Source organism: Pezoporus occidentalis, unplaced genomic scaffold (assembly GCF_034315485.1).
Source record: "Pezoporus occidentalis ecotype Australia unplaced genomic scaffold, CSIRO_AGI_Poc_V1 ctg42, whole genome shotgun sequence".
Classification (NCBI taxonomy): Eukaryota; Metazoa; Chordata; class Aves; order Psittaciformes; family Psittacidae; genus Pezoporus; species Pezoporus occidentalis.
This window is the reverse complement of record NW_026915747.1, coordinates 6,118,489-6,141,361: the sequence shown is the minus strand read 5'-3', so window position 1 is coordinate 6,141,361 and position 22,873 is coordinate 6,118,489. Positions and strand designations below refer to the sequence as shown.

The 22,873-nt window shown below is 51.1% G+C and overlaps 2 protein-coding genes across 2 annotated transcripts in view; both read right to left on the bottom strand.

Annotated features, from left to right (window-relative positions):
* Positions 1-2,690: 2,690 nt before the first annotated feature.
* UCN3 (urocortin 3) lies at positions 2,691-7,664 on the bottom strand. Its single transcript, XM_062634185.1, has 2 exons — positions 7,336-7,664; positions 2,691-3,359 (listed from the first exon to the last, which is right to left on the bottom strand). Exon 2 carries the CDS (start codon positions 3,348-3,350, stop codon positions 2,880-2,882), a length of 471 nt encoding a protein of 156 aa, XP_062490169.1. The 5' UTR covers positions 3,351-3,359; positions 7,336-7,664; the 3' UTR covers positions 2,691-2,879.
* A 13,378-nt stretch (positions 7,665-21,042) lies between these two features.
* LOC134171759 (collagen alpha-1(VII) chain-like) overlaps positions 21,043-22,873 on the bottom strand; it is a 110,039-nt gene continuing 108,208 nt past the window's right edge. Inside the window, exon 90 of the mRNA XM_062634294.1 lies at positions 21,043-21,371. Coding sequence (XP_062490278.1) covers positions 21,358-21,371 — 14 coding nt within the window. The 3' untranslated portion in view covers positions 21,043-21,357. The remainder of the gene's footprint in view (positions 21,372-22,873) is intronic.

Below are 22,873 nucleotides of genomic sequence, written 5' to 3'. Positions count from 1 at the left end.
TGGAAGAGCCAGCCACGGCCATCAGTGAGCCATACTCACCATGGCTCTGAACCACTCAGGCTCCTCACACAATCACCTCATTGAGAGCTTGCCCTACATGCCTCCCTCTTACACCTTTTATCAGGTAGGGCTGGGCTCTCTGCTAAAGGGCTCCCTCCTTCTGCCCCCTCCTTGTGTTGGCATCTGCTGGCAAAGGGCTCAGGTGTTTCCAATGGAGAGCAATGAATGGGGGCTCGTCAAAGGGCTTTGAAGGACTTGCACCTGCAGATCCATGGGGGTTGGAGTTTATCTGGCCTTTAAATACACATTTAGCCTTGCTCTCCCCGTGACAAGGGGAGCAAAGTCAAGTGCAAGGTTCTGCCCCTGAGCTGGGGCCCTCCCAAGCATAAATAGAGGCTGGGGGAGACTGGATGGAGCAGGCCTGAGGAGAAGGACTTGGGGTGTTGGGTGATGAGAAGCTCCACATGACCTGGCCGTGTGCACCAGAGCAAACTCATTATTGAACTCAAAAAGAGTTTGGGTTTCATCCCTGCTCATCATGCTCCCAAACCCAGCTGGGTGCTGATGGAGATTTCACTGTTCCTATTTCCATCCAGCTTCCTCCAACCTGTCTGCCTGTGTCTCAGCCCCTCCAATCAACCCCTGCTCTTGCTTGGCAGAGCTTGGGAAGGAGGGTTAATAGTGGAAAGGTTTGTCCAAGCCAGTGCTTGTGTGAGACTCCCCATGGGGATACAGCTGGGGAAGGAGCAGCTCTGCTTTCTCCATCACTCACTATCAGCTGGTATCTGCTGTCCCCTTCTCAGCTTTCACGTACAAGCACAGCCTGGTGCCAGCAAACACCTTGGCCCATCTCCTCCCATGGCAGGGGGTTCGAGCCAGATCACATTAAAGCCCTTTCCTACACAAACCATGTTAATGGCCTTCATCAGAGGGGAGCAGAAGAAAGATTCAGTCATGGGGTGTATTGATCCAGGCACTAGCATGGGGCTGAGATGTTCCCCTTGTCTAACGTGGTGCTGGGACAGAACCCAAGCAGGGCTGGTGCACATGCCCCCAGCAGCTGATGGTGGGGTAAAGCCTCTTCCAAGCCTGGGCCAAGGATTTACTGGAGCTCAATGGGGAGAACAGGGGAAATCTGTTCCATTTTCTGCTCAAAGCAATGGCTTTGGCTCTGAGCAGTTCTGATGTGCTACAGCTCCTCTAGAGAGCCCTGTGCATCAGAAAGGCTGAGCCTGGACAATGTGAGGACACCTATGGCCAAACCCACACAGTGATGAGAATGCCTGCCCAGGTCTGACTTGTTCTGTTCTGCTTTGCCTGACCAGATGGGAGCAGGAGTGTGTGCCTCAGTTTCCCTGGGTGTAAGATGGGGACAATGCCTATGCCCTGCTGAATGAGACCTCAATATACCAATGGGGGGTGGATGTATAGGGTGTTGGGCTTTAAAATGGTGTAAAGGATCAAGGCTACAGGAGATTGCCATGAGGAAAGGTACACCCTTGGAGCTGAGGCAGGAGAATGCCATTGCACAGAGATGCTATGGGCATGTTGGTGAGTTGTCTGCTGGAGATGTGTGGTGTGCTCATAAGACATGTAGACAAGGCCCTCAGTGCCATGGGTTAGCGGTGGCCTTGGCAGTGCTGGGCAATGGTTGGACTGGATGAGCTTAAAGGGCTTTTCCAACCCAGTTGATTCTATGCTGGGAAGATGCTGAAGGACCCTTTTTGGGTTTGGTTTTTGGGCTTCAGGTGAATTTGGATCCCGAGTCCCCCTCCTGTGGGTCAGTTAGGAGCCTTGGCCACTTAAGCGTGGGCTTGCTGGGGCTGAATTTGTGTGTTGTCTCCTTTGGGTGCCCAATGAGACAGAGAGAAAATGCTTCCAACTACACCTCTGCAGCCATGTGGGTCCATCTGCCAAACCTTGGAGACCTGATCCCTCTTAATGTCCCACCTGGAATGCTACCTATGGCCAGGACCTGGATAGGGCTGTTGGGAGCTGCTCTTGGTAAGCATCTAATGGGGAAAGAGGGACAGCAGGGATGGAGACCAGAGAAGAAGTTCCATCTTGGAGCTGTGCTGGGGTGTTCAGAGGAAGGGATAAATAGTCCAAGGTGAAGGGGTGGGAGCTCGGTGAGCTGGGGCTCAGTGGAGGGTGAATGGGGATGGTCTGTGTATGGGGAGGTGAAACTGTACCAGCTAAAGAGCTGATGCAGAGGTTTCCCAGGAGATGGAGAACAGTAGAAAGGTGGGCAGGGGTGGATTGGACAACATGGACAGACCCCATAGGTGTGTCTGGAGTAGCCAGGGAAGCACCTGCAGCTCTTGGGGTCCAAACTCACCTGGGCATCCTGGTTTAGTTGAAGATGTCCCGGCTTATTGCAGGGGGTTGGACTGAAAGAGCTTTGAAGGTTCCTTCCAACCCATTCCATGATTCTATCCCTCCTGAGGTCCCCTGACCAGTTCTGTTTTCCCTTCCCAATGCATTGAGGATTGTGTATAGGGACAGCTTGTGTATGGGGATGGAGTAGGGATTGGACTGTGGTGGGGACAGTGCCATGAGGCTGAGCTGGAGGGAGGTTTTGGATACCCAAAGGGCCCAGACAGACCCAACAGAGCACCCAGTGGAGACGATGGGACAACAAAGCATGGGAAACTCAAGAGATCATAGCTTTAATAGGGACCTTCCCGAGGTGGCCCGTCCCCTTGCCCTGGAGCAGACATGAGCCTCTTCCCCGTGCATGGAAATGTCCAGGAGGAGCGACGGAGGAGAGCAGGGAGGAGAGAAGGACGAAGAAGAGATATGAAAGTGAGCTCGATGGGTCAAAACTATACAACACTGCTATCGTACACGGCCATCAGTCCCCTCTGGCCCGCGGAGGGTCACTTCCTCCTCCCGATCTGCGCCATGAGGTGGGCATTGGCAGCCGCCTTCGCCCGCAAGTTCTTGGCTTTGGCGATGTTGAAGAGGATGTTCATGATGTTGGTGGGGACATCGAGGGAGAGGGTGACCTTGGTGCGGCGGTCGCTCTTGGCTCGGTTTTGGTATGACTTCCCCTTCACCTGCGCTTGGGACACGTATTTGTAATGGCCTTCCCCTGGGAACGTCCTTTTCCCTATCTCTTCCTCTGCCACGTTATCCCCTTCCTGCTCCTCAGAGCCCTCTTCCAGCGATGGGGACTCAAAGCTGCGCTTGTCCAAGACGGTGTTTTCCTCCGGGAGGCTCTTCTGGCCTTCGGCGAGGGCCGTGTTGAGGCAGCTGAGGATGGAGGTGGGGTTGTAGAGACGGAGAGCCCGGCTGCTCTCGGTGGCACAGAGCAGGGCGAGAAGGAGGAGCAGCCTGGAGTGGGACATTACGGTGGCCTGTCCAATGGAGAGAGCAAGGGGAGGGCAGAGATGGGCATGAGCGTCCCGCGGGGCCCGCAGCAGAGCATCGTCATCCCCATGCCCTTCCATGGAAGCTGGCTCAACCTCCTAGGTCCTGTAAGTGTGGATTCATCTCCCACATCCCCACTAAGTTGCATCTAATCATTAGGATGAGTGGGAATGAGCTGTCTTGGGGTCTCCTTCTCCCTTCCAGTGTCTGAAGGGGGCTACAAGGATGCTGGAGAGGGGCTTTTCATTAGGTACTGTAGCAACAGGACAAGGGGTGATGAGTTCAAACTGAAACAGGGGAAGTTCAGGTTGGATAGAAGGAAGAAATCCTTTACCGTGAGGGTGGTGAGACCCTGGCACAGGTTGATCTGGGTTTGCTTTCCTCTGTTAACTTACTGCTTTATCTAAATGATGCAAGAAGCTGTGGCTGCCCCATCCCTGGCAGTGTTCAAGGCCAGGTTGGACACAGGGGCTTGGAGCAAGCTGCTCTAGTGGAAGGTGTCCCTGCCTGTGGCAGGGGTGGGAGCTGGAGGAGCTTTAAGATCGCTTCCAACACAAACCATTCCATGATTCTATAAGGTCATGGAGAGGGACAGCCCCTCAGCCCTTGGTTTTGGAGTGCTGGGTGGGAGTTGGGATGTCCAAGATGCTTTGAAAGCTGCAGCCTCCACGGAGGGGAGGATTTGGTCACCCCTTTGTCAAACACAAGTGCCTGCTGCAGGAGCGCTGGTTTACCAGGGTCCCTCCTTGCCCAGGACAACCTCATGTCAGTCCCCATGCACCCATCTCCACCTTGCTGATGCCTCCCCACAGTAACTGTGAGGCCCATCAGCAGAAGTGGGGTTTCCTTTCAGCTCCTCTCCCAGCCTGAAGCCACCAGAGATGTTTCTGTGCTCCTTCAAGCCAGTAACTGCCCATCTACCTGCTCATGCAACTGGGTCCAAAACGGGCATGGAGAATGGGGTACAGCCATCCTCAGTGCTGGGGATGTGATCTACCGCCCATCCAGTGTGATGGCCCCGTGCCCCTTCTCCAACCCTTGCCTTGGGAGCTCCAGGGATGCCCATTCCCTGTCCTCCATCCCTAGGAGTCCCCTTTACCCCGGGTTCAGGACAGGCTGTCCTGTTCGATGGCACATCCAGGGTGAAGTCCCCTCATGGGCAGCCCTGACTGGGGACCTGAGGGGACCACAAAAATCGCAGCACAGCAGCATCCTCCCTGCTTGAAATGCGGTCATTTTGGGGTCTTGAGGGGAGGGATGAAAACCTTGGAATAACCCTCCAGCTCTGCAAAACCTCCCGTCATTGAGGCCAGGCTATCTGGGATGTGACCCACCGCTCTGTATGCCCTTCTGGCCACCAAAAAGGCTGCATGGGGTCTCCTGCTGGGTGCCTTTGCCCATGTTGAGGACTGACCTGTGCCCCCTGGGCCAGCCCTAAGGGCACACAGACCCTGCATGAGCCTGGAGGTGTGTTGGCATTCCCAATCTTCGGGCCCCATCTTGTGGCAAGCACATCTCATGGCAAGCCCTGGTCTGGGGACCGTCCCCAGGGGTTTGGGGACCCGACATTTGATGTGGGGTAGTGAGATGCTGGTGTTATTTCCTATAGGATTCATTCATGATGATGTGATTCCCATGAGGAATACGGAGGAGACAAAGAGGAATGTCCTGGGAGTCCCTGTGGATGTCGGTGTCTTGGGGCTTGGGATGGGGTTTGTGCCTTGCTGCAGGAGGGGCGGCTGCTGGGGGAGATGTCCTCAGACTGATCCAAATCAAACCAATTCAACCCTTTTGTCCCCAGTGGCTCTCACCCTGGAGCTGCTCTTCTGCCACTGAGCCACAGACCCTCAAACGGCTGTCACCTGAACTCTGTCCTGTGGATGGGGAGACGAGGACGGGTTTATCCCATTAATCCTGTCCAGAGAAGGGCAGCGGAGCTGGTGCAGGGCCTGGAGCACAAGTGGGATGGGGAAGGGCTGAGGGACCTGGGGGGTTCAGTCTGGAGAAGAGAAGGCTCAGGGGGGACCTGATGGCTCCCTCCAAGTGCCTGAGAGGAGGATGGAGCCAGGAGGGGCTGGGCTCTGCTCCCAAGGAACAAGGGATGGGACAAGAGGAAACGGCCTCAAGCTGCACCAGGGCAGGTTTAGATGGAGCTGAGGAACAATTCCTGCCCCAGAGGGTGCTCAGGCATTGGAACAGGCTGCCCAGGGCAGGGCTGCAGTCACCGTCCCTGCAAGTGTTCACACAGCGTGGAGACGAGGCCTCAGTGCCGTGGGTTAGTGGTGGCCTTGGCAGTGCTGGGAACGGTTGGGCTGGATGAGCTTAAAGGGCTTTTCCAACCTGGTTGGTTCCATGATCCTATGATTTCCACTTGCCCCTGCGCAGAACCCCACAGAGCTCCCCCAGGCACCAACCATCCCCATAACCCTGCCCTGCACTGAGGACATGCAGCAGCCGCAGCACAACCCAGGCAACAGCAGCAAATCCCTGTAGGATAAGGGAAGAAAACCCTTCCAGACACCCAACCCTCACGGGTTTGGAGACCCCAAACTCTCCTTCCTTCAGCCCCAAATCAGACATTTAAATCCTGGCACTTAGTTTTGGGTTGCAAGAGCTCAACAGGATGAAGATCTTTCTCCCTCTCCAAAGCCTCCCCCTTTGCTGTGCTTCAGCCCCAGATGAAGCATTTCCCATAGGAACTTCTTTGCATCCCCTGCTAGCAGGAGGTGGGTTTACAAATAGCTTATTTTTGCCCCCCTCCTATCTGCAGCCCCTGTTCTCCTCCATGAGCCCAAGCTGCCAGATGGAGAATGGGAATGGTACCCAAAGCTGCTGGGAGACAATTGCTCTGCTTGGAGCTGCTGCTGCCCTCTCTAAAGCCACAGAGCAGCATCTCCAATAGCTGCTTCCCAACAGCTAATCCACAGCTGTCTGAAACCAGTGGCATTTAGGAAAACCCACTGGGGACCTCAGGGAAGGCAGAGCAAGGGGGAGACGCATTCCCACCCTGTGTCTGTTTTCCTGGTCCTTGGATGTGGTGTATATCCTGGTGGAAAGAGCAAAAATCAAAGGAAAGCAGCGCCCGGATCTGCTGGATGGGCAGGAAAAGCTGATTTTGCAGGGTTTGTCTCTATTTACACGGTGGGTTTGTGCCTCGGCACACCAGGAAGTTTGTATGGAGCAAGGAAAGAAGCTGGAATTGGGGTTTTCTCCCCCCCCCAAAAAAAAAAGAAAAAGCAGGAAAAGAAGAAAACCCACATGTGGTGGATCTGAGGAAGTCGGAGTTAAATCTGCTGCTGCTCCGGGTGACCTGCGGGTGCTGCTCCTGCTGATGGGAATTGCTGGGATGCCCATGAGGGATTTATAGGTGTTTATTGAGATGGTGCCGACAGGCACAGCAGGACCTGCTCAGCTGAGGAGCTGCCTCTTGGATTTAAAAGAGAAAATCACTTCGGGAAGGCGGCTCTGGCAAAGTGGGATCAAAGCTGCTCATCGGCACCGGAGGCACTGGATAAAACAGATTCTTTCCCCATCAAAAAGTAAGTCTGGGATAAAATAATGCTGTGGGTAAGATCTCTAGACCCTTTAAACTCCCTTCATGTGATGCTACCTCCACTTTCCTAATGAATCCCTCCCGAGGATGCTGATTCCCAGGGGCTGTGCCCTCCTCTCCTCCCCATCCCTGTAATCACAGCAGTGATTTATTGCCCACTTTTCCATTTCCCAAGATTTCCCAACTATCCCCAGCATCCAAGAACTGATGTAACAATAAAAAAGAGATTCCTTTGGTTAGCAGGGAGGATGTGGGGAGCCTCGACACAATATCCCAAACTGCTTTTCCCTATCCTGCCTTTTTGTCGTGGAGAAAAGCGGGATGTGCTCTCCCAAGGAAAACACTAAAACACTTCAACTTTGTGCAAATAAAGCTGCTTTATGGTTAATAAATGAAACCCAGGCACTCACCTGGTAGTCCTCAGTGGTCGGGATGGGAAGGGATTGCTGTGGGCTCACTCCAAGGAGAGAAGCATCAGGCGCGTTGCCCTGAACTTCTGCGCCCCTTGCTTTGCTTTTCTTGTTCTTAAAGAGGGCTCAGCTGGTTTTATTCTCTCTATGGAAACGCTTTCCCCCTCCCTCGTGTATATATAAAAGTGAGTGATCACGGGGTCGGAGTCGTAACTCCAGACGTGGAGCCTTCGTTTGGGCATGATTTCATTAAGCTGAAATCAGAGGGAGCTGGCAACGTCACGGGGCTGCGGCGCCGCTCCCCATTCACAGGAGCCAAAAAGGAGGGGGGACAAGGGCAAAACCAGACGTCTGAACCTGACAACCTGGTGGGAGTCATCCCAAAACGGGGCTGTCGCCAACGCTGGGACATTGCAGGGGCACACAAACACGTTTCCCCCCCATTCCTCCAGGTAGCAAGGCACTTGGTGCAAGGATGCTTTAAATGCAAAGGGTTTTATGCCCCCTAAGGATGCCTGTTGGGGTTTTCAGCTCTGATTAAGTCTTATCCTAATTAATGTGTTTCTATATGAAGAGTGGAGCTGGTGGAGGACCTCAGCAGGGTTTTACCCCAGGCCAGATGATGTTAAGATCCTTTCCAACCCTAACTATTTTATGGTGCTATAACCCCTACCCGCAGCAGGGACAGACTTGCCCTGCTCACACTGCTCTGCTCTCTGCCTAGTTTCCCATCTCGGGGGGCTTTTCTCCTCCCATGCAGTCAGGAAAACCTGTGGAAGACTGGAAATACAGGGAAGTTCTTGCAGGATGGGGTTGCCCAGTCCCAGAGGCAGCATTTGAAGAGGGGTGGTTGTAAGGATTATGTGTGTCTTGGGGACAAAAACCCCTCGAACTCCCCAAAGACATTGAGATCCAGCAGAATTAACTAAGGTTGCACCAAGACAGCAGCAAGGCAGGAAAACCCCCTCTGGTTCTGGTTCTGGGGTGGTCAGAGGGAGGTCTCCTGCAGTGTCCCATGGCATTGGTTTGCAAGGAAAAGTGCTTTGTGCTACAGAGAGGATGGGGATGGATGTCTCCTTGCTGGAACAGGGATTAGTCCATGGGCTGACACCCAAAGGGGTCAGGTCCCCGGCAGAGGGTTCCCTTTGACGGTCAGTGTGGGTTTGTGGCCCCAGGAACCCGCTCAGCCCTGCCTATTGATCAGAGCTCCTCTCTGCTTTGAGATGGCATCACCACCCTGTCCATGCAAAGGACTGGAGTGGTGCAGTCATCCTTGGGAAGGGACATATCCTGCTGTAGGTGGGCAAAACCCTCTGAACCCCTCCATGAAAGGTAACAGCAGCCAGCAGTGACCCTGGATGGGCTCTGAGTTGGAATGGGGAGATTTTCCTGCTCCTGGACCACACAGACAATGGACACAGCAGCTCCTTTGGGCACACGGAGCTGTGACTGTGGATATTCTTGGATGAGCCTCTTTGAGCTTCCTGCCCAGGCCTTGAAGATGCTGGTTGGTGTCTGAAAGGCAGTGACAGCCCTTTGGCTTCTAACCTAGGTGGAGTGTTCTGCCCTTGATCACCTCCAGTTGCTGGCTGGGCCACATCAGGATCCCCTGCTCCAGCAATTCACTCCTCTTCCATTTTCATGTCATGCTTTCACCTCCTGGATTGATGTTTTCTTTCCCCTCATTCACTGGGACCTGGGAGATGGTTTGGTTATCCCAGTCCTTGGAGCCTTCAGTTGCATTCTGGGGCAAGAACACTCATTTTCAACACAAAGAGCTGGGTAGGAAACTCCATTAGAAGGACATCTCCACACCAGGAGGGAGGTAAATCATCATCTGGCCCATAGTCCTCTCTGCTCTCATGGGTTCATTTATTGCAGAGGGATGAGGTGTCTCTAAGGGCTTCACGGTCCCTGTAGCTGATGAAAGCCTTGAACTCACTGCTTGGGGAAGCAGTGATAGATGAGAGCTATTCCCACCCTGTCCCCGATGGTGGAGGTCCATTAGAAATCATAGAATGGTTTGGGTTGGAAAGGGCCTTAAGATCATCCTGTTCCAACCCAAAAACGGTTTCCCCTTGCTCTTGTTCAGATCTGTAGGTGCTGATTCTCAAACAACCTTCAGTTTCCCCCAGCTTGGCTTGTGTCCTGCCTTCCCTTGACCTCCATAGGGTGAGATGGGCTTGAGTAGCACCATTACCCAGTAGCTTAACTAGTGCTGGTTGATCAAATAACACAGCAGGGCAAGGCCTGAAGCTTGCCAGAAGGTATCTAAAGCTTTGTAGAGTACATGCAGTTCCTTGGGTGGTGCTAAACTCCATCCAGGTTTGACTCAACCCAGCTTTGACTACCCAAGGAAGAAGGCTTCATGGCTGGGGTGCACAGTGAGGGCTTCACCAGCGTTTCTCTACCACCACACCTTATTGGAGAGGTGTGTTTTGCATCCTCCTGCTCCCTGAGGGCTGCAGGTGTTGACTGTGGTCTTTGTGGAGCACTCAGGAGACCTTTGGACCCTGTTTGACTCAGACCATTGACAGCCCTGCATGATTCAGGGTGGGTTAGGGACCCACCTCCCCTGCTTTTGTTGGTCTGGGGATGGAAGAAGGGGGTTGAGCATGTAAATACACATGGATGGGAGCTCTAGGTGCTGACCTGGCTAACGGATATCTCATGTGAGGTGTCCCTGCCCATGGCAGGGGGTTGGAACTGGATGATCTTAAGGTCCTTTCCAACCCTAACTATTCTATGATCCTATGGAAGTTGTGTTGGCACTCTAAAAGTAGGTCCCCTCTGCCTACCAAGGGGGACGTCTCCATCCCGTGCCCTGGCATCACATCCCATTGGGGTTGGTACCCCAGAAATCAAGGCCTGGTGCATGCCTCTGACACACAGAGGTGCCCCTGAGCACCTTGGCTGCTATTGCCAACATCACTGGGAAGCTGGGATCCTGGTACCTGGGGAAGGGAACATAGGTTAGGGAAAGGTGGATATCAAAGCAGGTTATCGAATCCATCCTAAAGCCCACTCTCCTCCAGAGGTGATGGATCTTTAGCTTATTTCAGTGTGTCTCCAAGGTGAATTGAACTATATGAAGACTGTAGGTTGGGACGCGTAAGGTCACATAGGAGATGGCTGCTCCACCTTTGCAACCATCCCATCCCTTGCGATGGGGTGTTCGCCCTTTCTCACTGAAGCTTTCCTGAGGTTGAGAGGAGATGGTGTGGGATGGAGGGAGAAGGTCTGAGGTAGTTTTTATCCATTGCAACTGCTTCAGGCTGTCCCCATGGGTTGTGCATCTGAATGGTTGGAAATTGGGTGCTCAGCCCTTCCCGGCTTTCCGGCTAGCTTGGGGACATTAGGAAAGGGCTGATCCACATTCTTAAGGGATTTAGGAGGTGCCGTGAGAGCCTGAGGAGGTGTTTGTCAGTGCCAGCTCCTACTTGGGTTCTTTGGTGTCTGTGGCTACTGCTGCAGCCTTGCACAGGAGGGTGACAAGTGCAGTTACCCACCTCCAGAAGGGGTCCATCTTCACATGATCGAGTTGAACCTCACCCCATTTGACTGAGCTGGGTGCCAGTGGATCCCAAAGTCTCGGGGGAGCAGGGCACAAGCGCAGACTAAAAGGCAGGGAGGGACTTAAAGCCAGGCCTGAGACAGAGAATCCGATGGCTGCAAAGATGAAAAGCAATCAAACCAACCTTGAAGACACATCGAATTTGAAGGAATGACAAATACGGAGGTGAATGTGCTTCCCATCATTCAGGGAATAACAGGGGAAGTTCAGGTTAGATCTTAGCCAAAAGCTCTTCCCTGTGAGGGTGCTGAGGCGCTGGCACAGGGTGCCCAGAGAAGCTGTGGCTGCCCCATCCCTGGCAGTGTTCAAGGCCAGGTTGGACACAGGGGCTTGGAGCAAGCTGCTCTAGTGGAAGGTGTCCCTGCCAGTGGCAGGGGTTGGAACTGGGTGAGTTTTAAGGTCCCTTCAACCCAAACCATTCCATAGTTCTATGATTCTATAAAAGCCTTGCTGTTAGGAAGGGCTGGTGCAGGACAATGTCCTTGCAGGAAGCAAATCCACATGCCAGCCATGAAGTCTCCACAGTGATTTTATTAGGAGAAAATAGGAAAGAGAAGGCAGCGCCCAAGAAAGAAAGATGGAAGAAGTCAAATCACTTGGCTCATCCCTATCAGTCTGCTTCAAAAGCAAAGCAGAGTTCCAGTTCTCACTGGCTACCACAGTGTGTAGATCCCTGCTTCCTCTTTGCTTTCACAAGGGATCAGAGAGGAGACTTTGCTGCACAACTGGAAACATCACAGCATGAAAATACCCCCAGATGACCCTAAGAACATCCTGAGGTCCCCATGGGAGCTGGATAACCCCAGAGGACCCTAAGAACAGCCCGGAGCATCCAAGGGAGCTGGGTGATGGCCAAAAGGCCTCAAAGTACCCAAAGTTTTGCTGGAAATGACCAAACTTACGATAAATGCAGGTTTTGTCCCTCGTGTCCTCGCACATCTCCCTTACGTTCTGTCTCTTCAGGAGCAGGACACCTTCCCACCTCTCCACAGCCTCTCTTGCTCTTGCTGGGCTCAATTTCCATCTGTGAATCATTTAAAGCCCAAATGTGGGCAGATGAACAGGATCTTATTAAAGTTTCATCATGACAACCATTCCACTGCTGGGAAAAATAAGGCAGAGCAACACCAGTGCCTTGAGAGCAAAAAACATCCCCCAAATGGGGAGATTTAGGTTAGATCTTAGGAAGAAATTCCTTACTGTGAGGGTGCTGAGGCACTGGCACAGGGTGCCCAGAGAAGCTGTGGCTGCCCCATCCCTGGCAGTGTTCAAGGCCAGGTTGGACACAGGGGCTTGGAGCAAGCTGCTCTAGTGGAAGGAGTCCCTGCCAGTGGATGAGCAGGGAACTGGATGAGCTTTAAGGTCCCTTCTAACCCAAACCATTCCATGATTCTATGATCCTAAATAGCAGCATGGAAGTTTTGCCGGGCCTGGGGAAGCAAAGGGAATGTGATGTGATGTCCTGCTTACTGCTTCCAGCTCCAGAATTACATAGAGAAGTCAGACATGGATGCACTTTGTGTCTATAGAGGGACAGAATGGAGTTTTCTGGTTCACTCTGCCCCTTCTTTATTAATCTAAGACTCAATCTGCACTTTCAAGGCTGTGGAGGGAAGGTTTGCCCGTCTTCCCATAAACCTACAGCAAACAGCCCTCCCTCTCCAGTGAGGCTGATTTCTGGGGGTTTCTCCTCCCATAACCCCATTTGGGGGTGATTTTCACTCCTTCCAACAGCTCAGCAGCAGCAAATCCCTGCACGCCTCTCCAAAGCCACCATAGAGTGGATTTGGAAAGCCCTGCCTCTTGAAGCTGGCACACGAGCAGAGGGAGAAGAGGACCCAGGGACATGGAGTTAGCTTTGCAGAGCTTGAATTATCATTTTCCCTTTCTTGCCCTCCTTTCACCCCCTTGAGCCCCAAGTCTTTTGCTGCTGCCGCAGGGTCACAGGGGATTTACAGCCCTGATTTTATGCAAAGCACTTGGCTGCCTGTAATGAGCAGTTACCCACCCCACCATCAGCGCTTCATGCTCCTGGCAATTCATCAGCTCTGCCCCTGATACAAGTGCAATAGCAAAAAGCCTCTTTGGGATAAAATGGGCTGGGGCTGTTCTGCACATTGCTGTATGCGCTCCTGCAAGAATGGCTGGGCTGTACCGAAAGAGCAACTGCATCACTGACAGCCTTCAGGCATGAGATGGAGCCTGGCTCTTGATGCTTCCCCTCCAAAGGAAGAAAAGAGCAATGGAAATGAAAAAAACAATCTTAAATCCTCTAAATTCCAAAGAAATGGTGAATGCCCCATCCCTGTCAGTGCTCAAGGCCAGGTTGGACACAGAGGCTTGGAGCAACCTGCTCTACTGGAAGGTGTCCCTGCCCGTGGCAGGGGTTGGAACTGGATGGTCTTAAGATCCCTTTTAACCCAAATAACACTGGGATTCCATGGAACTGTCTCCCCCAAGTGTTTGCTGCCATGCTTTTATCTGCTACCTCTCCCTTGCACATCTACGCCTTGGCCAAAGGGGTGTTCGCACCTACCTGCACACGTGGCGCCTGCAGATATTGTTGGTACATCTCTGCTTTGAAGGAAACATCTAAGAGGAAGAAAAAAGGTAAAGGTAGTCAGCAGGAGCCTGGGTCCATGTAGAGGAGCAGTGCTGGCCTCAGGGCACTTATCCTGACAGTGGGTTTAAACATAAAACCTATTTATACCCAGCGGGATGGAGCATAAAAAGAGATGCTTCTCCTTATTCCTGCCTCTGTACGCAGGGATAATTCCCACTGTGAGGCTGCAGCAGCTGGATGAGGTTGGTGGGAGAGACAGTTCTCAGTAAGTGTGGTGGTTCCTTCTCTGTGGATGGGTTATATTGATCCTTGCCATTGGGATTGTGGCCATGTGTTGGCCCCTTGGCTTCATGATCCATGGGGAGGCGCCTGCGGTGGTTTCAGGACACAGTGGGACACATCTGGGTGATGCAGAGCCCACCAGTAGGGCTCAGGGTGCTGGGCTAGGGGATGCCCAAGGCCAGGGATGGACAAGGAGCCATCCAGAGCAAACCTAAAAGATCAAATGGGATTTACCGGGGTGCTTTGGTGTGTAAAATGGGGCAGGACAGACAGCCTGAGGCAGCTCCTGCAGGAGCACTGCCTCCTGGATGGGAGAGTTTCTCCTTGGGTTTCCATCCTAACACACACAGCAACGATGTTGGCAAATCCAGCCCCATTTCTGCTCCTGCTTGTGCCAGCTCAGATGAGCAGAGATGCTTTGTTGGCACAGTTTTCCAGGCTTTTCCACCATTCCCCCTCCTTTCTTAAGGGCATTGTGGCTGTTGGGTTGCAATTCCACCTTTGCAATGGGGATGGAGCTCACCAGCATCCTCCCAGCGATGCTGGCAAGAGACTGCATATCCCAATACGTTGATGCAGCGATTCCTATTGCTCCAAATAGCAATGGACATCACCCAAAAGGGCTGTGGACAGCGTTCAAACCTCCACCACCTCCCACAGAACCACAGAGGTGCTCAGGTCCAGCCCTGCATTAACCTCCAGAGCCTAAATTACTCCTGCTCTAAAAATACCACGTAATAATTAACCCAGTGCAGCTCAGGCTGGTGCCACAGTGATGAACACTGGGTTGCTTTTGACTCTGGAGGAGTGAAGGTGAGGGCTGTTGTTGGCTCCGAGCCGCAGGCAGAGGATGCAGGATGATGCTCAGGACCCTGCTGTCAGCGCTCGCAGACATTTCAGGGGCTCTATCATTATCAAATTACTAAATTACACTGGCCCGGCCTCTCTCTTCATCCCTCCCCATGCATTTTCCTTTGTCAGGGTTGCTAAGGAACTGCCCGCGGACATGGATGCGCGATGAGGGGAGCTCCTCTCCTCTCCTCTCCTCTCCTCTCCTCTCCTCTCCTCTCCTCTCCTCTCCTCTCCTCTCCTCTCCTCTCCTCTCCTCTCCCTCTCCTCTCCTCTCCTCTCCTCTCCTGTCCTCCCCTCCTCCCTCTCCTCTCCTCTCCTCTCCTCTCCTCTCCTCTCCTCTCCTTCCTCTCCTCTCCTCTCCTCTCCTCTCCTCTCAATCCTCTCCTCTCCTCTCCTCTCCTCTCCTCTCCTCTCTACAGGTACATAGATATACATCTCCCTCTGTGTGCTCCCTCTCCCTACCCTATCCCTACCCTCTCCCTCTCCCTGTCCCTCTCCTCTCAGGTCTCTTATACATTGATAGAGATCTGTGTCCTCAAGCTATAGGTACACCTATATACAGAGATACAGACCTGTGTGCTCAAGCTACAGGTACATAGATATACATAGATATACATAGATAGAGATCTGTGTGCTCAAGCTATAGGTACACCTATATACATAGATACAGACCTGTGTGCTCAAGCTACAGGTACATAGATACACATAGATATACATAGATAGAGACCTGTGTGCTCAAGCTATAGGTACATAGATATACATAGATATACAGAGATATAGACCTGTGTACTCAAGCTACAGGTACATAGATATACATAGATAGAGACCTGTGTGCTCAAGCTATAGGTACACCTATATACATAGATATAGACCTGTGTGATCAAGCTACAGGTACATAGATATACATAGATACAGACCTGTGTGCTCAAGCTACAGGTACATAGATATACATAGATACAGATCTGTGTGCTCAAGCTATAGGTACACCTATATACATAGATACAGACCTGTGTGCTCAAGCTACAGGTACATAGATATGCATAGATATACATAGATACAGATCTGTGTGCTCAAGCTATAGGTACACCTATATACAGAGATACAGACCTGTGTGCTCAAGCTATAGGTACACCTATATACATAGAGATCTGTGTCCTCAAGCTATAGGTACACCTATATACAGAGATACAGACCTGTGTGCTCAAGCTATAGGTACACCTATATACATAGAGATCTGTGTCCTCAAGCTATAGGTACACCTATATACAGAGATACAGACCTGTGTGCTCAAGCTATAGGTACACCTATATACATAGAGATCTGTGTCCTCAAGCTATAGGTACATCTATATACAGAGATACAGACCTGTGTCCTCAAGCTATAGGTACATCTATATACAGAGATACAGACCTGTGTGCTCAAGCTACAGGTACATAAATATACATAGCTATAGACCTGTGTGCTCAGCTCTGGAGCTGTGTGAGCCAGACGAAACAAGTGATGGGGTCACTCATGCTCCAAAATCACCCTCCACACTGCAAACCCCACGAGGAAGCTGGTTTTAGGTGCATTAAAGCCCCAGCTTTCCACATGCTCATAGCCATGTCCTTTGCTTTCTAATGCAATGTGTATTCAGGAATCTTCTGGTTTCAGCCTGGTTTGGAGCATCCCTGGTTCCCTGCGCCTGGAAAGCATCCGGCTTGCCAAGTCCTAAAAGTCACCCCCCTCCCTGCCCTGAAATCAAATCACGTCAAGAAACCCAATTAGGGTGACATGACATTTCCAAGGAAGCTCCAAGGATGCATTCCGGGAATATTTTGGCCCTGCCAAAGCGGTTCAGATGGCAAATCAATAGTGACCGTTTAATGGTAGCCGTGTTAAAAACCAATCAAGTTATCCATTTCCCATTATGCCGAAGCTCCCAGAGCACTGATGGGAAATTCAAGCTGCATTTAATATACCTCCCAGAGCCCTGCACAGCTCGAGCTGAGATACTCGACTGCAATATTGGGTTTCACTTAAGCCATCCAGATGCTTTGCATCTGAATTAAGTCCCTTGGTGACTCCAGGGTGAGATGCTGCTTTGGGTTGGTCTGTGGTGAGGGGTCTTGAGTCAAATCGCCTCTTGAGACTCTTTCCTTCTCCTTTTGGCTATATCTTCATCATGAAGGTGGATGAATTTGTCCCCAAGGTTTGGCTTTGGGTTTCCTGCTCTCCTCACCAAGCTTTTGGAGCCGAAAGCTGCCAAGAAGTTGTGCGTGTTGGGAGGGTAAGACCTATTTTAAGTGATTTGAAAGGAAAATATGAAGGTGTCATCCTATTTCTTTGGTGTCTGGGAACAGGGAGGCAGAAAGGTGAATTCCTCAGGTTCTCAGGCAGGTCTCAGGTCCCCCAGGTCCATTTGCTCACCTACTGCTGTCTCCAGACCCTCACTGTGCTGCTGATTCACAGCTATAAAACCAGTCTTCATGCAATTACTGCTGTTACTGTCTCCTTAGACTTGATGTCAACTTAACATGACTGCATGAATGGATTCACCAGCCCAGAGCGATGCAACCTCCTGTTCCCTAATGCCTTGATGCAGCTGATAGCTGATGTGGGTCAATGAAACGTGGGGCTGAGCTCCTTGGGGAAACAACCTCCAGAAGATGGAGGAAGTCTCTTTCTCCTCTTGGATTTTGGTAAATAAGTGCCACTTTGAGTTATTACTGAGCTGGCTGGTGGCAGTGGTCCCCAGGAGGTGATGCTGTGCACCCTCAACTGGAGAAAGGCTCCTGGGGATATCTATCATCTCCATTGTCATGGTGGAAACTCACCAGTGCAGCTGGTCCAGAGTTACTGCAGCCCCATAAATACATGCATGCATTATTTAGATATATAAAATAATATATATATAAAATTATATATATGCTTGTGTGTATATATATATATAAAACTTAAACAGGGGAAGTTTAGATTGGATCTAAGGAGGAAATTCTTTCCTGTTAGGGTGGTGAGGCACTGGAATGGGTTGCCCAGGGAGGTTGTGAATGCTCCATCCCTGCCAGTGTTCAAGGCCAGGTTGGACGAGGCCTTGGGTGAGATGGTTTAGTGTGAGGTGTCCCTGCCCATGGCAGGGGGGTTGGAACTGGGTGATCTTAAGGTCCTTTCCAACCCTAACTATTCTATGATTCTGTGAAATGATTTGAAGAGGATCAATGAGATGGCTTCGAGTATTATGATTAGTGTGATGAACAGCCTTTAAGGGTCCAGGTCAAGAAGAAAAGGATGGGATAGGGAGAAGTGGCTAAGGAAAGAGAGCAAGAGGAAAAACTGATACAATCAGGCCCGCATAACAAAGTTTCTGGTAATCTGAACCCCTGAACACACTTCAGTGCTGGAGAAATTTATCAGTCATGTAGTAGTGGAATGATTCAGTGCAATGGTTTAGTGGGAGCTGTCCCTGCCCATGGCAGGGGGTTGGAACTGGATGATCTTAATGTCCTTTCCAACCCAAACTATTCTATGATTCTATTCTATGATTGCCATTGCTAATAAAACACCACAGGCTTTGACATGACTTTACACCTTGGGTCAGGTAGTGGTGGCCACTCAAGTATGATAACCCCATATTTGTGCTGGAAGCCATTGGTGGCTTCACTGGAGGGATGCTGCTGGGGTCATCACCATACCAGAAAGAAGCAAGGTGATAGGAGAGTTATTCTTATAATAATTAATGTTATTAATGTTTTTTTTTATGTATTTATTAATTAAACAGTGAGAACTGTGACATTGTGAATTTGTTAATGGGGCTGCTGGTTGTTTCTTAGCAGTGTGTTTCCAATATGTCCCCCTTTCCCATACAAATACTTCTGCTCCAGTCCAGCCTTGGGATGATATGCATCAGGAAGGGTCATTTGGGGCACAGGGGTTTGCAAGCAGAGATGTCCCAGATCAAATCAACCTGAGTGAACATTTTTGGAAGGGCAGCCCCAGCTCTCCACATGGCTGAGGTCATTTTGCCCTACTCTTCCAGTGTTCTGAGATGCCATTTCCTTTGCACAATCATGGAATCAACCAGGTTGGAGAAGCCCTTTAAGCTCATCCAGCCCAACTGTTCCCAGCCCTGCCAAGGCCACCACTAACCCATGGCACTGAGGCCTCGTCTCCACGCTGTGTGAGCACTTGCAGGGACGGTGACTGCAGCCCTGCCCTGGGCAGCCTGTTCCAATGCCTGAGCACCCTCTGGGGCAGGAATTGTTCCTCAGCTCCATCTAAACCTGCCCTGGTGCAGCTTGAGGCCGTTTCCTCTTGTCCCATCCCTTGTTCCTTGGGAGCAGAGCCCAGCCCCTCCTGGCTCCATCCTCCTCTCAGGCAGTTGTAGGGAGCCATCAGCTCCCCCCTGAGCCTTCTCTTCTCCAGACTGAACCCCCCAGGTCCCTCAGCCGTTCCCCATCACACTTGTGCTCAGTTGTAGGAGTTCAACAACCTGTGACCCTGGGCAAGGTCCCACCCAAATAAAGGTCTTCATACCAAGGTGACACTTGAACGTGTGGGCCATGCGCTCCGTTAGGTCTCTGATTTCTTGTGCACAGGGATGGTTTCCATCAAGCACGACGGAATGAACGTTTTTCCTCTTGGTTGCAAATGCTCCCTTGGATGCTGTCAACAATCCTGGGCTGATGCAGGAGCTGAAGTTCAAGTCACTCCACGTGTCCTGGGATGCTGAGGGCCAGAGGTTGCAGCATCTGCATAGATGAAAGCTCCCTAACCCAACCAGGGCTCTGCAGACATCAGCATCCTGCCTCCTTCCTTCCAAAGTGCTCCCATCACTGTGATACCAGGGAAATGTGGAAGTCGGGGTGTTTCTCACAATAAACACTGTGGCCTCACCTGGGATTGAATAAACACTTTCCTTTGGATGGTGCTGCTCCGTTGTTTGGCTCAGCCAGGAACATCTTGTTTCTTTTCTCAGGGAGTATTTCTCTTGCCATGAAACAAAACCTGAGTGTTTTTCATGCTGCAGTACATTTTGATACAGAGCATTATTGCGAGAGGACAGGATGGAAATATCAGGCTGAAAATGGCACTTGTCTCATTGCCAGCATTGACCAAATTCATCTTTTCTTTCCTTTTCTTTCTTTAGCAAAAAAAGCTCTTTTTTTAGCTATGAAGGGGAGTAAAAATGCCCCAAATCTCTGTTTGTCCCTCCTCGGTGCCTGGGACACATGGGTAGAATCACAGGATAGTTTGGGTTGAAGGGACCTTCAAAGCTCATCCAGTTCCACCCCACCCTGCAATGAGCAGGGACATCTTCATCTAGATCAGGTTGCCCAGAGCCACATCCAGCCTGGCCTTTAATGCCTCCATAGATGGTGCATCCACCACCTCTCTGGTAACCACATTGAGTGGGAATTACCCATTGAGGGTAAGAGGAATCCTTTTATACCACCAGTAGCAATGAGGCAACCCTGAAACCAGGGAAATCTGAGCTCAAGCTTACCAAATGGTGCAGAAAACTTCTGATAAACCCCACTGGTTTCCTAACCAACTCCCCAGCAATCCCTTTGCACCATGGATCCTCATTATTATGCTCCCACCAAAGGCGTTATGAGGAGGAAAGGCAATTCCCTTGAAGATGCAACACAATGTACATTCATTAATGGATGCATTTTTGACTATATGGGGCAGAAGAATGACCTTTATAGACATCTTGGGCATGTCTCTTGGGGACCTGGTGTGGCAAGAGGAATTGCAGCTTGCATCCGTGGATGCTCAACTTTCCAGAGCACAGCAGGGCAGCCCAGGCAAAGGCAAGGAGCCCAAAAATGCCAGCTCCCATGTTGGGGAGATTCCTGCTAAGCTGGTACTGTGGGCAGCAATGGCATGGTCAACCAGCACATGCCACATCTGAGAGGTGTCATATTTAGACACCATATTTCCTACCTGGTTGCAACACAACAGGGGAAGGCAAAGCCTTTTGCTTCTGCTGCTGCTTTGGCAAATTACAAGTATTCCAAAAGCCAGGAGAGACTTTTGTGCCATCAAAGCTGTTGTGACCATTCCCAGGGGCTGGCATACCTGCAGGAGATCCAATAGGATATGATTCCTCTCAGCTGGGTCCATGTGGCCACCAAAACCCAGAAGCTCAGCCTCCCACTTCTTGGATTTCCACACCTCTCCAAGCAGCAGCTCCAAATGCCTTGAGGACCTGGGGTGGCATTTTGCATGGAGAAGCCTGGTTCTGAACCCTGTACTCTACAATTTGGGATGGCTCCTCTTAACCTATCCAGGGATGCTGAAGTGAAGGGGAAGCTGGGACTTGCTAGAGGCCATAGGGAGTTTAGGCTCAAGCTGAAAGGCCATGGGATGTGGCTTCACCCATCCCTGACATGGGGACGTAGAAATTCCCACCTTTCTCTCTACCTTTCTGCTCCAGGTGAATGATGAACTGGAATTATACACAACAGCATTAAACCACTTTTATTTTACAAAAATAAACTCCAGGTATGTGTTTTGCACAGCACTTCTATGGATGAGTGGTGCTGTTGTGACCCTCTGGACATCTCTGCTCTCCTGAGCAATCAGATGCTTCCCTCTCCTCGCACCACTTTATTTCCTGCTCATAATGAGTTTTCCAGCACCATCTTCTAGGCATTCCTTGCCTCTTCATGTTAAATGGGTTCTCTTGCTTGACTAGCCTCTGAGGTGTCCTGGTAATGCTTCTCCAAGCTTCGTTCCTCTTGGATTTAAACAAGGCAATTGCAGCTCATCACCTCCCTCTGGCTGGTTTTCATATGCAAGGGAAGAGAAGACAAAGGGGATGTTGGAGGTTGGCTCAAGTTTGGGCTTATTCTTGGACCTCCCATGCTCACTGTGGCTCAGGAGGTATTTGACACTATAGGATTGTCTATGCCAGGTCATGACATCCATAAAGCAAATGTCCCCATCCAGATCAGCTCCTGGCAGCATTTAGGCTCAGCCAGGACGAGTGGGCATGTAGAGGACACGTGGGCCTGTCTTGGATTTGGATGACTCCCAAGGGGTGCCATCACCCCACAACAGAGTGCAGATACAGAGCTGGAGGTATCTACAGCTGCTTTGTGAAGCCTACACTATCATCTCTTAATGCTTATTGCCAAGGGTAAAGTGTTGGCTGGGAAGAGGGTCACTTATTGCCTGGTGATGTTGGGACTGGATTTAAAGCACCAAAAGTGGCTTTCCTTCACAGAGCACATTGCAAAGAAACAGGTGAGCAAAAGTGGGCACTGACCAGGTTAATTGGGCCAGCTGGTCTACCCTGGCTGCTCTTATGGTCAATAGGACAAGGATGCTGGAGAGGCTCTAGAGTGATAGGACAAGGGGTGATGGGTTCAGAGTGAAACAGGGGAAGTTCAGGTTGGAGATAAGGCAGAAGCTCTTCCCTGTGAGGGTGCTGAGGTGCTGGCACAGGGTGCCCAGAGGAGCTGTGGCTGCCCCATCCCTGGCAGTGTTCAAGGCCAGGTTGGACACAGGGGCTTGGAGCAACCTGCTCTAGTGGAAGGGGTCCGGTGGGAACTGGAGGAGCTTTGTCCCTTCCAACACAAACCATTACATGATTCTATGGGCTCCCCATGAAGCCCAAGGTGTGATGTTACCCTCTGCAGTGGATGGACAGAAGAGGGCACCCAGTTTGGGCTGGCTGCACTGGGGTAGCAAAGCCCTCCTTCCCAAGCCAAACAGTGCATTCTCCTTCTCCCCACAGAGCACTTCAGCTCTCCAGGGTGGCATTGCCTGTCCTAACCTGGAAGCAGAGCAGTGAATATTTGCACTGCTTCCTTTCTTGCAGACAGGAGGGCTGGGCTGTGCAAAGTCCATTGTGTATCAGAAAGATTCAAGTGGATGATGATAACAGCGTGTGCAATGGTCTTGATTTTATGCATAATAGGTGCCTGCCTGAAAACCAACCACCTGAAAACTCTGAAATGAACCTGGAATTATACATCTCCACCTTTAATTTCTATTTTTTAACATTCTTCAGAAACAGGGAAAATGAACCTCACCAGAGGGGTTTTTATAATGTATTATGGAGAACTAATTCATTTCTCCTGAAGCCCAGAGGGATTGTGTCCATGTAGAGGAAAGGCTGAGAGAGGAGCATCTTTCTAGGGAGGCTGGTTTCTGCTACAGCTCGTGCTCTGCTTGGTAGCAGTAGTGTTTGCATTACTGTCAGGGTCAGCAGGAGCTCATCTCCCCTGTGATGAGCATGGAGATGAGAAAGAGCCTCACACACTGACCCCACAACCCAT

Bases quoted from the DNA above. Each gene is read 5' to 3' on its own strand.
- UCN3 (XM_062634185.1), bottom strand. From the start codon at position 3,350: ATGTCCCACTCCAGGCTGCTCCTCCTTCTCGCCCTGCTCTGTGCCACC.